The sequence below is a fragment of the Notothenia rossii genome (assembly GCF_949606895.1).
Source record: "Notothenia rossii genome assembly, chromosome: 8".
NCBI classification, from domain to species: domain Eukaryota; kingdom Metazoa; phylum Chordata; class Actinopteri; order Perciformes; family Nototheniidae; genus Notothenia; species Notothenia rossii.
In genome coordinates, this window is record NC_136906.1 from 29,318,733 (window position 1) to 29,333,955 (window position 15,223).

The 15,223-nt window shown below is 39.0% G+C and overlaps 2 protein-coding genes and 1 pseudogene across 5 annotated transcripts; all 3 read left to right on the plus strand.

Annotated features, from left to right (window-relative positions):
• The first annotated feature begins 1,990 nt into the window (after positions 1-1,990).
• eif1 (eukaryotic translation initiation factor 1) lies at positions 1,991-4,643 on the plus strand. The gene is made up of 4 exons (XM_079645866.1): positions 1,991-2,176; positions 2,891-3,054; positions 3,230-3,331; positions 3,435-4,643. The coding sequence occupies exons 1-4, from the start codon at positions 2,146-2,148 to the stop codon at positions 3,477-3,479; spliced, it is 342 nt and encodes a 113-aa protein (XP_079501992.1). The 5' UTR covers positions 1,991-2,145; the 3' UTR covers positions 3,480-4,643.
• A 1,201-nt stretch (positions 4,644-5,844) lies between these two features.
• Positions 5,845-7,751, plus strand: LOC307016062 (GTPase IMAP family member 7-like; annotated as a pseudogene). Its single transcript has one exon. The product of its transcript is annotated as a GTPase IMAP family member 7-like (transcript).
• Positions 7,752-9,801: 2,050 nt separating this feature from the next.
• Positions 9,802-14,253, plus strand: srsf2b (serine and arginine rich splicing factor 2b). 3 transcript variants are annotated; one of them, XR_013802131.1, is made up of 4 exons: positions 9,802-10,528; positions 11,257-11,597; positions 11,984-12,156; positions 12,866-14,253. XR_013802131.1 is itself a non-coding variant. In XM_079646902.1 (3 exons), the coding sequence occupies exons 1-2, from the start codon at positions 10,056-10,058 to the stop codon at positions 11,582-11,584; spliced, it is 801 nt and encodes a 266-aa protein (XP_079503028.1). In that variant the 5' UTR covers positions 9,802-10,055; the 3' UTR covers positions 11,585-11,597; positions 12,873-14,253. The 3 variants fall into 3 exon arrangements, 2 of the variants coding, with proteins under 2 accessions (XP_079503028.1, XP_079503027.1); XM_079646902.1 differs by lacking the exon at positions 11,984-12,156 and having other exon boundaries at positions 12,873-14,253; XM_079646901.1 differs by lacking the exon at positions 11,984-12,156 and having other exon boundaries at positions 9,803-10,528.
• The last annotated feature ends 970 nt before the right edge of the window (positions 14,254-15,223 follow it).

Genomic DNA, 15,223 nt, shown 5'->3' on the forward strand with positions numbered 1-15,223 from the left:
AGACTGATCTAGGGGGTACAACTCTAAACACCCATATGAAAAAGATCGGTTTGCATTTTATTAATCAAATAAGTATGTGAACATTTCCAATAACCTACCATAACCAATAATAAATAAATGTAACTTATTTTATTTTTGTTGTTCATTCATATCTTATTTTACCTAGTTAACATTTATTTATTTATGCATATTTTTAAATCTCTCCAGTTTTAAACAATATTTTTGGTTTACTGTCCTATAGTATACATTGGAATGATTTCAAACCTGTTTTTATTTATCCTAATAATTATAAAGGAGTGCCTTGGAAATATTTGTTTACATAATTGTGATCAATACGTTTGAGACTCACTGAGATAACTTAGACTAAAGTGAACTATCTAAGCCCTCAGAGTCCTTTACCTCACTGAGCCTCTCAGTCTGACAGGAGAGCTCTCCCTCCACATTATTGTAGAAACAGCTTCTTATATCCGTTAGCGCAGCAGAAGCTAACAACAATCCCCGCCGGTACCGGTGCACCCCCCCTCTCTATATCTCTCACTTTCGCTGTGAGCTGCGGGCGCCTGAAGCCAACATCCCCCACTTTCATCACTACAGCGCCCATCGTACAGGGCAAATGGAAAATGTAGCTGGGGTAAAAAGGGTGTTACCTTTACTTAATTATGAATGTTGTTACATCAGGGCTGAAAATGCATTTTTTTGGTATTATATTAGTATTATATCTTATAGAAGTGCAGATCCCCTGTCATCCACCAGGGGGTGCTGCAGCACCCTCAGCACCCCTACTTCCCACGGCCCTGCCCTTTGTCGACGGGGGGGTGCTAGTGGCGCATGCACCGGAGCCTCGCAGCGGTGAAACTGTGGCGCGCTTACGGTACGTCCACACGGCAGCGTCGCGTTGAAGCTTGCCGGTGGGCGTGTCTGGCGTGCGACCAACAACCAACCACATTAATCTCCCACCCCGGACACACAAGCACGCAGTTTGATTGGCTTGCGCTTGTACTGGCATATGATTCGATTGGCTGGCGCTTCCTCCGACGCTTGAAAAGTTGAACTTTTCTCAACTTTCGAAGCAAGCAACGGAAGGCAAAGTGACGCGACAGAACCACAATGCAGTTTGGCAAAGCGTGACGTCACCCCATTCAAAGTGAATGGGTAGGGTCTCCGTTGAAGCACGCGACGCTGCCGTGTGGACCTACCGTTGCAGTAATTGCGCCGCATATGCAGGGGCGCCGTAAGGGGATGAACAGTTAGGACGATTCTAAGTGCCAGTGACTGACAGGGACCCAAACAATTTTAGAACATTAAAAAAAAAAAGTTTAAGTAACCAATGTGATTATCTTTTCATGTGGCCCAAAACCCCTGGCAGCGCCCCGGCGCATATGCGCATTAAGGTGCGCCGCATTTTTGCTTCGGACGAGGCTCCCTCCGCCAGGTGAGGCCCCACACAGTCTGCGTGATCTGCGTGTAGGGAGGGGCGGCCCTGCTCAGAAGGGACAAATAGTTTGTATACATTATTTTAGTTTTTACATTGTTTAAAAAATCATTCAGAATTAATAATTAAAACTTATTTTTCTTCTTCTTTAACATTTCATTTTTGTAATTCATTCACTATGGCAATCTGAAATAACAAATCTTATCCTCCAGGATTAACAGACACCGCATCACACATAAAACATTTATTTGGGATAATAACATCTCAGTTTAGGTGGTCCTTCCTTCTGAATTATAATACAATATTGGCAACCATATTAAAAATTAAATTTTTCTGGTTCAAATTGACAGAAAAAAACATGTGTTTAACAAATTATAAAAAAGGGAAATGTTGATGTTTGTGATGTTGGTAATTTTCCTGACGATATGATTACGTCACTTTTCCAGTAAAGTTGAGAAACGTTCGGGCGTGGCTGCAGTCGACGTCTCGCCCGTACTTAAGCTACGTAGTGACGTTGTTTTCAGGGCGGGGCTATAAAGCCTTGTTTTTCAGTGTAACTGGCTGAAAGAACTCCATTTTGTGAGAGCCGTCGAAGCAGACCCTGCACCGTCCCCGTCAACAGGAGACACTTAGAAGCGACAAATAAGTCACAGTTAGCCGACGAACCGCTCGTTTATCAAGTTATTATCCGAAAGGAAAGCAAATCTTATCGTATGTCCGATATCCAGAACCTCCAAACTTTTGGTAAGTGATTTATTTTATCAAACTAACCCGGCAGACATTAAGATGGGGGGGGGGAAGGGAAGGGCGAGAGCTAGCGGAGCTAACGGCTAGCTTCTGACTCACGTCGAGGTTTTAATTGCGTCGAAAATGGATTTAACTTTATCACAGTTCTTGTTTCTCAAATCCATCGATTTGAGATGGATCAGTAAAGCCAGACATATTTAAGTCTACTACTTTTAACTATTCATGGATAATGTAACCGACTAACCGGCCATTTGCTAAAACTGCCGCCATTAGGCCTACATTCTGCTACGTTAGCTTATTCTTCACTGTGTTACCGTTGAGATGGAACTATTGTGATGTGGGCTGATTTCAACATACATTTATTTAACTTGATTATAGATGTATTCTTAGACTTCTAATTTACGCACCGAAAATGAATGTTGTCGTGTCACGATTGTGGTTTTAATGCACAATCGTGTCTGCTGGCTAGCTATGGCTGCCAGGCTTTAGTAAGCAGTATATTTAGCTCGGTACGTCTGCGCAGTTCTTCATCCGAAAAATGGCCCTCCCTAAGAGCTCTGCCAGATATCAACACAAAGAAAATGTTGTTTGGCCAAATCCGCCATACATATTTCTCGAATTGTTATTTTTCTTATGGCGATGCATTAAAGAGGTTTTTCTTGAGCTTAGTCTATTTTTCTTAACGTCTTATGTCATTGTTTACCTCACCAGACCCCTTTGCTGATGCAACTAAGGGTGATGACCGCCTCCCAGCCGGGACAGAGGACTATATCCACATAAGAATCCAACAGCGGAACGGCAGGAAGACCCTCACTACTGTCCAGGGCATTGGCTCCCGCTATGACAAGAAGAAGCTAGTAAAGGCCTTCAAGAAGGTATGGAGAAATATAATGCTTTCCATTAATCTGCCCTTTATCAGTAATCTTCTTACCTTCAATCAAAAATAAATAATCAGTGTTGTGATAGTAAGAACTGCCTTGTTCTACCAAATGCTTAAAGATGGGTTTTTTCAGTCTATTTAACCACTTTTTTTTTTTTTTACCTTAACAGAAATTTGCGTGCAATGGGACAGTGATTGAGCACCCAGAGTATGGTGAAGTGATCCAGCTTCAGGGAGACCAGCGCAAAAATATCTGCCAGTTCCTTATTGAGGTAAGCCTTGTTATTATGCTATGCATAATTGTTTGAGTGTTAAGGTACATACTGAGTGCCAAAGGGCGTTTTCTTTTTTTGATCTCTTATTTCTTCTTTGCAGATTGACCTGGCCAAGGAGGAGCAGCTCAAAGTCCACGGCTTTTAGGAGCTGCTAGCAGCCCTCTCCCCTTCTCTTCTAGAAGGCCATTAAACCCCCTCCTCCTCTTATGTGCTGCTGTTGCTCTTCCTTCCCCCTCTCTCCCCCTCTGCTACCCCACCAGCTCCTATTAGCTAACACGTGAATTACTCTGACAAACATGGGATTCTGTAACACCAACGCCCCCTTACGCCACCAGGGGGCAGACTTGCTCTCACAAAGACACACCACTGCAGCTCCACACAACATCAGGGACGAGTGGTGATGACCCTCCCACACACTTCTTCCTTCCTTTCCCCCCTGTTTTTGTTAATTTCCTTTTTTAATTTCCCCATTTTAGGTCTTGTGCCGCAACATGGAGGCACCGTTTCATGTAACTTTTTTGTTTTGTACTACAAGGTGTTTCAATAAAACGTTGAGTCTCCACATGTTGGAGTGGTGTCATTGGGAATGGGGCCTGGGTTTGTACAGGAAGGTTGTAGACTTTTAACTATTCACTGCTGCAGGGGCTTTACTCGGAAGAGCTGCAGGTTGGAGGAGGGCATTTCTGTTAAGGTGTTTGCTTCAGGAGTTTGTCAATTTAGTGACTTCCCTCTTTTTAGTCTTCAATATACTAATTACACCGTTTCCATGCCCAGCGCATTGTAAAGTATTCACATCTTCACCACCTCCCAGAAATGTTTTTTTTTTTTTTTTTTATGTCTGATTTTTTTTCTAATTCCGTTTTTTTTTTTTTTTATTGCTGCCAATCCAAGTATTAAAGCTAAATCAGGGATTCAGTGGTGTTCTTACTCTGATCAACGAGAGTCTGAATCAGTTATGTGATCAGAGCCCTCCAGAGTAGGGAATTAAATCAAATACTGGTAATATATGGCTGTTACTTATTTCACTTGAAGTATGCTTTTTAGTTGGTAACATTTGAGATTCATTTTGGACTTACCGGTAAATGAAGTGAGTTTCCTACTCTGGCAGATGACCAGCTTTCCGGTGTGGACTGTAAATGAGAACTACTTACGGTTATGAATATGTGATTCTTTAATTTCCTACAATGCAATAATTTATAAACCTGAGAAAAAATCTAAGTCATGGCCAGTTCACACTGTGCTGAGGGAGTTGGAGAGAAAGTCTTTTTTGCAAAATCCATATTTGGTTCAATAAAATGTCTGCAGTTGATACACATGTCCTGTTTTTTTTGTTGTGTGGGCTTTTTCAGTTGTCCTCCTTTTGGTGTTGACCATACTTGACACACACTGCAGAGTGTATTAGGACGCATGATAATTACCAAAAGCATAGATAAGTCCTGGACCCTAAATCATATTGTACTGAGTAAAAAATATGTATTGCTCTATTTAAACAAGAGGGGGAAATATTTAGAGGGTTTATTACCAAATGCAAGGTAAAATAAATAACTTGGTCACAGTACCTAACTAGCCACTTACCATTTTTTAATTTACACTTACAGTTCTGTTCATACTTAAGACCATTCTCCAATTATTTGAAGGCTTTATTTGATCAGATATATTATATTTATGACTATGAGGACCAATACATTCTGGTCAGCATTTAGCATATGTTGAATTATAATAAAATAAACCACACAACCAGAAGCACATGAATATCTCTAACATGTTTTTGTACCAGTAATAACATAACAATTTACTTAACATGTTGCTGAAAATGGACTTAAGTCACCTATGATTCTTTCAACAGGGATAACCCCTTCAACTTCTTTCATGTTTTCTACACAACAACCATTTAATACTTGCACCAGATTGGCTGTTATTTGTGATGGAGCTGATTTAGGGAGGATATCAATATCCCAACATAAACAGTGAGGAGAATATCAGATTACTTTACAACACCAACATGTCTGGCAGAAGGATTCACCATGGTAAGTATATTTAATAAAAAGTACTCCTACTTTCATAAGCAGGTTACTTTTAGGAGTAGCATTTATTATTGATGTAACAACCGACTCTCCAAACAATGAACATTATTATTAGCTGTATGCGGAGCTGAACCCTGTTGATAGTATTTTTTTATTATTATTATAAGAGCTATATGTTCTCAATGTTTTCCTTATGCTTGATAGAAATTTCCAAACTCATTTTTTAAGACACTTTTCACATTTATGTACATATTTGGCGGTATACAGCGCGGTGCTGCTGCTGTGTCCGACTCGGTGTGCGGTGGTGTTGCACAGGGTGTGGGTGATGGTGATGATGTTCAGGAAAGGGGGGTGGTGGTTTTGTGTGAAGTAGAAGAAAAGGAGGAGAAATAAAAATAAAATACAATCTTTAGATTCTGTTATTTATTTTTTAGAACTTTTTTATTACATGTGCACACAATTTCCCCTCAAGATGTATACGTTTAATAGATAATATTAACAAAATTGGTAATAAACTCAGCTGTTAAAATGATAGGCAACCGTTTCCTCCCTCTAACACTAGAACTAGTAATAATAATGGTTATAACAGTAATATAATTTGATTAAAAAAAAAATAATAATCAGTACTGAGCTACACTATAGTAATTAATGAACAATTCCAATTAAATGATGTGGTTTGACGGAAACTCCTTTTTTGAAAATCCATTCCAACCAGATTCTAGGAGCCGATTAGTGGTGGGAAAAAAATCCTGAAAAGTTATGCCATAATGTTCAAAACAGATCAAAACTCGAAAGGGTCAAAGCATATGTAAAGGCTCAAATGAATCATTCATGCGGAAAGAGTCGGTCTGCTTTTGAGAAAAATGAAGTTCTAGTTGGAAGATGGGCTTGGTCTAAGCGGGTGTTGGAAGTATGGGGTTATTTGTCTCACTCCTCCCTGCTTGAAGCTTTTGCCCTATTTAAGCTTTTAAAAAATAACTTTGGAGACCACTTTGGATAACACCAGCCACAACGCCAAATTGGGCTAGTTGTGAGAAGAATGGGGGATTGGTGTTATCCCCAATCTTCAAACTCAACTTCGTTTTGTTCTCAACTGCACCTGTAACGTAACGTGGCAGCATCTTTCAAAGTTGTGATGCTAGGTCACAATTTACCGAAACAAACTAGTTTTTCTGTAGTAGTTCCTGTTACAGTATGTTTCCAGCAACACATTTTCGCATGATGACACACAAAGACATTCACAAGGCTGATAGAAAGTAGAACTAACTTTTCTTCTGCTACCTGCTAAGGTGTGGTAGCAGAAGAAAGGTTAGATCTACAAGAATGTCATCAAACTTGTGTCGCAGAATTTTGTCTCATTGTCATGCTTAAACGCTTAACACCAATGACGGCCTTGTTGTTGTTCCCTAGATAACCAGCAGGCCAGAAAGCTGCAGATGGTGTTGGTTGGGAAGAAGAAAGTTGGTAAGAGTGCAACAGGAAACACCATCCTCAGGAATGAACAGTCTTTCGAGTCGTGGATCTCTTCCACCTCTGTGACACAGAAGTGCCAGATGAAGAAAGGGCGGTTTAATGATCAGGAACTGGCTGTTGTTGACACTCCTGGCCTGTGGAGAGGCAACCCTGACAAAGAGATGAAGGAGATCCAGCTGTGCCTTGAACCCGGCCTGCCCACTGTGTACCTGGTCGTGTTGCAGCTCAGCACATTCACTGAGGATGAAAGGCAAACGGTGAAAATAATCCAGAAGGCCTTCGGTACAGAGGCGGCATATACACCATGGGCCTGTTCACCAGAGGAGATGATCTGAGGGCTGATGGAAGGTCCGTTGAAGAGTTAATCGGAGAAGATTCTACCCTTTGTGACTTCATTAGAGAATGTCATGGGCAGTACCATGTTTTCGACAACAGAGAAAAAGTTGATCCCTCCCAAGTTAAAGAGCTGCTGCAGAAGATCAACCGCATGGTGAAGCACAAGGAGAAGCTAACTCCTTCAAAAAAATCATCACTCTATGTGCAGTGATCGCTGTCATAGGTATTGGGAAACGCATTGTTACTTGAATGCTTTCTGTAGCTTTTAATAGGAAATGTACCACCACGTTGTCTTGTTTTGAAAGATTTAGGTCCAAGGTCCTACATTTAATGTGCCCTCTGCCACGTTTGACCTGCCTTCTTTGCATACTACAATGAATTTTTTGTAGACCACCCAGTAGTTATTGCAGATGAACAAAATTACCTTTGTTTTTTATAGGAAATGAATTGGACATCAAGTCCCGTCAAGTCATTGGTGTAAGAGTCCAACGGCTTGGGTTTTGGTGTTTAACATTTACAAAAGTTAACGAATATTAAAAAGTATAAGTACAAAAATAAACTAAGAAAAGAAGAACATACAAACAAAAAGATGTAAACTACTATAAAATATGTACATATGTAATATAGGTGTAATATGGATGTAATACATCATTTCAAGTATGACTAAAGTGCCATAATATAATTATACATCACAAAGTATGAGTATCATTTTTGAAACACCACATTGAAACTCAGTGTAGGGGGGAAGTAAGTGCAAATGGTTTATCATAAATAACACATCATAAATTGTTTTCTTTTTTGAAGGATGTGTATCACCTATGGATTAATTTGTTTAGAACTTGAAATAAGGACCAATCTCAGGTTGAAAATAAATCAGGATAAAAGCGTCAAAATGTATCTATACAAGTTGTTACAATACAAGGAATCTTTAACATCACATTTATCTTGTTGATAGAGTGGGATAAGATGGTTTAAGCCTGAGAGACCATTTTGATTATTGATATCATATCAGAGACCCTCAATATATATATAAAAACATCAGGATGATTCTTTCTTGGTAAACATCTGACTGGGCTGTAATTTCACATCTGGTATTTTTTTAAATTAGACAATAACAATATTATTGACAACATTTCCAACAACACCTTCTTCAGAAAGTCATTTTTTAAGGAGAATAACTCCTATATAGTATAAACAGACAGATCAGACTCTGGATGGTAAAGGTGGTATACTTTTGAATGCTCCCAACATATGTGTTTCCTTACAAAATCAAAGATGATGTATATATTCGTAAATATTACATTACATTGCATTTAGCTGACGCTTTTATCCAAAGCGACTTACAATAAGTGCGTTCGACCAACAACATACTTGAAGAAAACAGAATCATATAAGTACATCATGTTTCCTAGAGCTAAAACTGAAGCTTTAGATAAGCCAGTCCTTTGTTAGTATATAAGTGCTTTGTTAATAGTTCTATCGCTCTAAGTGGAGTCGAAAGAGATGAGTTTTCAGTCTCTGCCGGAAGATGTTTAAGCTTTCTGCTGTCCTGATGTCAATGGGGAGCTCATTCCACCATTTTGGAGCCAGGATAGCAAACCCACGTGTTTTGCCGATGGTAACTTGGGTCCAAATTATAACAAACTGGACTCATTGTAATTATATAGAAGATTGGTCTTTCAGTTATTATATGGGGTTTATTCAGTGTGCGTACATTAAACACAATTGTTACATTTAAAAGAGCACTCCAAATGTGTTATAAATCTCAATCTCTACATGTATGGCATCCAATCCATTCCTGTGTCTGTTGAAGTGGTCTCTTAGTTTTTCCAGAGCTGTCTTTTTAAACACTTTATATTACGAAAACCTATTATTTCTCCTTTTTAAATAAGTCGTGAATATTATATCTGTTTAAGTTGTTAAGCGAGGGTTTCTACAAATGTTTTTTGGATATCCTTATTTATTATCTCTATTCAAACATACATTCGTCATGGAACTAAATAACCTTTTTTTCTGCATTTAATGCTTATTGTGTCTATATTGTACTTATTTTAATGAACACCTGTTACATGCTTTTGTTAACCGAAAAAAATTATATTTCACCTTATATTCAACAAAAAAATCTTAGTATATATTTTCACATACTATCAAATGTAAAACCTGCTGTAAAAAAATGATGAAAATTAATTGATTGATTTAATCTTTTCAATATTGTAACCGTTTAAGTAAAGTTAAGTTTGGGTTTCTGTCAATTTGATATCATCAATTCGTCTGTCTATTTTCACATCATTCTTTCATGGAACACGTATCTTTGATTTCTCCCTTTTTTATGTTATCTTTATTGTACGCCCTTTTTTCAAGACTTGTTATATTTCCAGAATGGTATTCAATAAAAATACAAACATTTTACTCGTATTCATTTGAAACTTGACTGTAAAAAATGTTTTATGTTATCCTTAATTCTATGCTACAAACTATATCATGGAACTTATACATTATTTATTTTGTATACTGTACTAAATTAATTTAAGACTTGTAATTACAAAATGTGTCGTTTTAATATTGAACACAATTAAAACGTAATTCCACAGGGGGCGCTGGTTGGTTAAATGTGATACTGAAGCGTGCCACAATTTGAGAGTAGAAGAAGAAGTTCACTTCACGCACTGGTTCGGGGCAGTTGTTGAACGCGAGGCAGACGGAGTTGTGCGGGAAGCAGTCGCCAATTTAGTGGTTGTTCAGTCTCAAATACCCAACAGGTGAGGGGAATCCATTTAAAAGAACACCCAGTGTGAGTGTGTGTGGACTTTAACAAACAGGTAGGCTCTTTCGTAGCCGAGAATTCAAGTGTTTTGAGGAAGGCTGCTAGGCCTCAAAGGCTAATCGCCATGAGTTACGGTAGGCCTCCGCCAGACGTCGACGGCATGACTTCCCTAAAAGTGGACAACTTAACGTACCGAACATCTCCAGAAACCCTCCGACGGGTGTTCGAGAAGTACGGCCGCGTAGGGGACGTCTACATCCCCCGAGACCGATACACGAAAGAAAGCCGTGGTTTCGCATTTGTGCGTTTCCACGACAAACGTGACGCCGAAGACGCAATGGACGCCATGGACGGCGCGCTCCTTGATGGACGGGAGCTGCGAGTCCAGATGGCCCGGTACGGAAGACCACCCGACTCTCATTATGGTGGTAGTGGAGGAGGAGGAGGAGGTGGAGGAGGAGGAGGAGGCGGGGGTGGTGGTGGTGGTGGCCGCGACCGAGATCGAGATCGCGATCGCGACGGCGGTGGTGGTGGCGGAGGCAGCCGAAGAGGAGGAGGTGGTCCAACCAGGCGATACGGTGGACGACGAAGCAGAAGGTAAGAATAGGCGCGCAAACAGCTCTACACACACACACACACACACACACACACACACACACACACACACACACACACACACACACACACACACACACACACACAAGCCAGACTCCATTAAAGAAACTGCCGATTTAGAGGGATCCCATTCTACTTACCATTATTGTCCTCATCGAACACAAGTAAAGTATTTTTCCGAACCAGCAATATCCACTCTACAATTCAGCAAAGATTAAATACGAAAAAAAACTTTAAAAAAAAAAGCCTAATCCGTGACTTTCGAAGTCTGTGAATAGTATGCCACTTCTTTACATTTAATATGGTCCCTTTCAATGCATTTTATTACTATATAATAAATACATGAACTACTGTTTCAGTAAATACAGGGTAGGAACACGTGACTTTTTGGATAACTGTTGCCAGACTCCATTGAATAATTAACATATTCATGAGGGCCGTGCTCTTTTGAACAATACTTTTCCTAGAGAACGCAATTTAAGTATTTTAGCGAAACTGCATAATCCAGATACAGCAAAACTTTTCCAACGTATTTTTTTTTCCACCCAACTGGCCACAACTGAAACTATTTACATTTATAAGAAATTCCACTTTATGATGTAAAACAGAGAAAACCAAGAAGCCTTCATGTCTGAGACCCAAAAAACGTGTTTTTATGTCAAACTGTTTCCACATTTTGGACCCCAATTTAACGCTCTGAATGTCTCCAGCTCCTCTCCCAGCCCGAGAGACAAGAGACGCAGCCGGTCCCGCAGCAGGAGCCGCTCTCGCTCCCGAAGCCGATCCCGCTACAGCAGATCCAGGTCCCGCTCCTACTCCCGATCAAAGTCTCACTCTCCCAGGAACAAGAAGGTCAAGGCCCCCTCTCGTTCTAGATCTAGGTCCCGATCCAAGTCTAAGTCCAAGTCCAAATCGAAGTCCAAGTCCAAATCGAAGTCCAAGTCCAGGTCCAGAAGCCGCACCCCCTCCAGAGGGTCCAGGTCGAGATCTAAAAGCCAGCCCAAGACCGCAGCAGAGAATGGAGGCGAAACCCCATAAAGCTCAACATCAGGTGAGTGTTGACTACATGTTGCAAAGATTTGTTTTATGTCACTTTTGGAACTTTTTAAATATCAGGACGGGAGACAGAGTAGTTTGAATTTTACTCTTGGTAAGTTTATCCCCGTAAGCAGCAAATACAGCAGATACTATGACATTTTTGGTTTTAAATAACAGTAGCTGTTTTTTTTACCTTCGAAAGGATGCACCATGAGTCTTTTTTTTTTTTTACCACCCTTGCAATCGTGACCTGCAAAGTCTTCGAACCCATAATCACATTTATGCAACACCCAGTATGAAAGATCATATTATTTAGTGAACACTAACTATACTAAGTTATACTAAGTGTTTGTTAAGAACAGTTCTGTAAACCAAATCTGGAATTTTCTCCTTCCCAAGCTGCGGCATCCTGTTTGCTAAAGTGGAGTTTTTGCTGAGCTGAGGCAGTATGAGCAGTTAGCAGCTATGTGGTGAGCTGCTGCCCGCAGGCCTCTGCTGCTGCAGCTGCTGCTGGTGGGGGTTTCTGTGCAGCAGGGTGTTGGAGGCAGGCAGAGTTGGGGTTTGGTGTAAAGGTACGTCTGTCTGTGTACACCACCGGAAATTAAACTGTCCTCCAGTGCTTGCTCCCAGCCCAGAAACGTTTGGGCTTTCGGGGTGCTGAGGTTTGTCTCCTCATATCAGTTGGTTCACTTCCCTTTTTTTTGTTCAACATAGGGCAGGGAAATATAAATTATGTCAAGTATCTCAATATTGTTTATTAAATACAGTATTGTTTAGTTGGCCGACATTTTTTTTTGTGCATGTTTTATTACCTCTAAAGTAAATTGCAGTATAGAAAATAAAAATAAATACTAGGGCAGTCACATTTTTGCAATATGCAAGCCGGTCAAAGTTCATGGCGCCAAATATTTACAACGTACTATGTCCCAATTGCTTACATACTAAAAAATAAGGCTAATAAGTATGTGATTTGGGAACAAGCCATAGGCTACATACATTCGCAATTAAGTGGGCAGTCTATATTATTTGTTTCACCTTTACATGGCAACGTTTTTTGAGATGGAATAACATGAAAAACAAAATACATGGGGGGAGCTATGCAAATGAATATTTGGGACCATGACTATAATAATTATAAGTTAACGGTCTTTTAGCGAAGCTAAACTACATGAGCTGTTGTCCAGGCAACGCATTAACAGGCTTTTATAAAACCAGTCTGATTTGGATTAATTCTGCGGTCCTCTGTGACTTGGTTCTGTCTAACTTTCTCTGTTCTGGCAGTTTTCAGGGGACGACTGACAGCTTCACGTCGCAGACTGGATCCAACCCAAGCAACAGTATGCCGCTGTAAAAGGTTATTATTGTGTCTTCCATGATTTGTTTCTTTTATTCATTTGGCCACAAAAATGGCTCTGTCACTTCATCAATGTGCTGTGATTGTTTTTATTTTTCATAATGATTTTTTAAAATCTGTTTCACTGTGGAGAGGAAACACTGTTCTGACCTGGTTTTGTAAAGATGACCCAGGATAAAAACAAGTCATGTTTGTACCTCTTCTGTGCGCTCTTCTCCCCACGGGCCTGTGTCAGGAAGAGATAGAACGTAGTCTGGGTTTCTTTCAATTGTCTGGCTTTGTTTAATCTTACTTGCAGCAGAGATATTTAGTCACCAACTTTCTCAACACAGCTTATGAATATAAAAGAAACAAACCTTACAATAACAATTCAATCACATGCAACAGCCACGGGTCAAATGTTGGTCATGTAACTATACTTGTGAGTTATTCTCTTGGCAAAAAGCTGTTTCTATTTGACATAATTAAAAGGGAAATATTTCTAGAGCTGCAACTGACAATAGTTGTTTTCCATTTATCAATCAATATGTTGACTATTTTCTCAATTTATTCAACCTTTTGCTAACTCAATCGATTAAATACCGTCTTTGTGTATTCGTCCCATTTCAAAATGCCGAAATTTTTCTAGTTTGTTGTATTCATCCCTAAAATCAGCCAACACAGTAATTCCGTACACAGGCCCGTGGTGTCCACACACATCTAAAGAAGCATTTCTAAAAAAAAAAATGTTAAAGATAAATCGACAACAACAAAATCAAACTATGCTTTATATCACTTTAATTTCAGTGCAAACAATTCATTAAACTGAAGTAACCCCTCAAAAAAAACCTAATTTACAATCTTTTATTTCAGCAGCTCAGGGCGTATTTGTTAGACAGGACAGCAGACCATTTTAACTCCTGTGATAAATGTGTTAAATGTAATTGCATAAACAGTGAAAAGTGACCGGGGTTGATGCATCAGTTTGAAGATTGTTTCACAGATTTTAAGGACCTTCAATATTTTGTTGCCAGGGCATAATTTACTGGACTTTAGACAAAGTGTCTTTGTGGGGTATTTTTATTTTATTTTTTTATGCTAATCCTGCTTGTATGTTTTGTTTTGTGCACTAGGCGCAGTTGTGTAGCCGTTGAGTATTGCTGGTTAGCTGTTAAGGTGGCGTGTTGCTCTGAAGAGTGCTCCTGTGACTACCAGTGGTGCAGTGCTACATTCTCACCCTTTGTAAGATGACATGCTTTTTTTCCTTTTTTCTCTGTATGGTCATGGATGATAAATGTGACTTTCATTAAAGATTTGGTGTTTTGTCTAAAATTGACCCGTTTTATTTTTGTGTTGTATGTGGCATGCTTTAAAACATATGCAAGTGGGAGAAGAAGTATTTAGATAATTCACTGCATTAAAAGTACTGTGATAATACTCACTAGATTCCAAATGTTTTTTGTCACTGTTATACAAGTATAATGGTAAATATGAGAAGCGTTTGAGGAATAAGACAAGAGCAAAGTTTTTTAAATGCATAAAAAAATATGTATATCTGGATTAAAAGTGGCAGTAATGTGCACATTTTGTATTATACAGATGTATTATCACAATTAAAAAAAAAAATAAAGTTACTTGATTAAATATACCTTTTTTACATTCCACAACTGAGATAAAGTATTAACACAAAAATAAAAACACTACATTTCCAGATATACTATGTATACAAAATGTTCCTGGACAAATATTAAGATATAATGGGAGGAAAATAAACTAAAAGGTACATGATATCGAGACGGGATGTAATAAATATCACTAGTGAGCCAATATGTTTATGGTGTATAGATGATGCAAGAGTCGATGTAACATTAATAGTTGAGTAAAAAGTTCAACATTTATTTCTGAGTTGTAATGGAGAAGAAGCAGCATGAATAACTTATTCAATCACTGTTATGGGTAAATATCAGAGGTGTAAAGTAACTGTACATTTACTCAAGTACTGTAGTTAACTCCAATTTCAGATAATTGTAATTTATCTGAGTATTTCCATTTTATGCTACTTTGCACTTCTACTCTACTACAATTCAGAGGTAAATATTGTACTTTTACTGCACTACAGTTATTTAATACCTTTAGTTACTTTGCAGTTACTTTGGATTAATGATGTGAAATATTATCAACATTTAAATCAGACTTTAGTTCCACCTGGAGTAATTGAGTTCACAAGCTACTCTGCAGTATTACAAAAAAAAAAACTAGCTGCACCTTTACCAGCTTTGATAACACTTTAATACAACAATAATTAT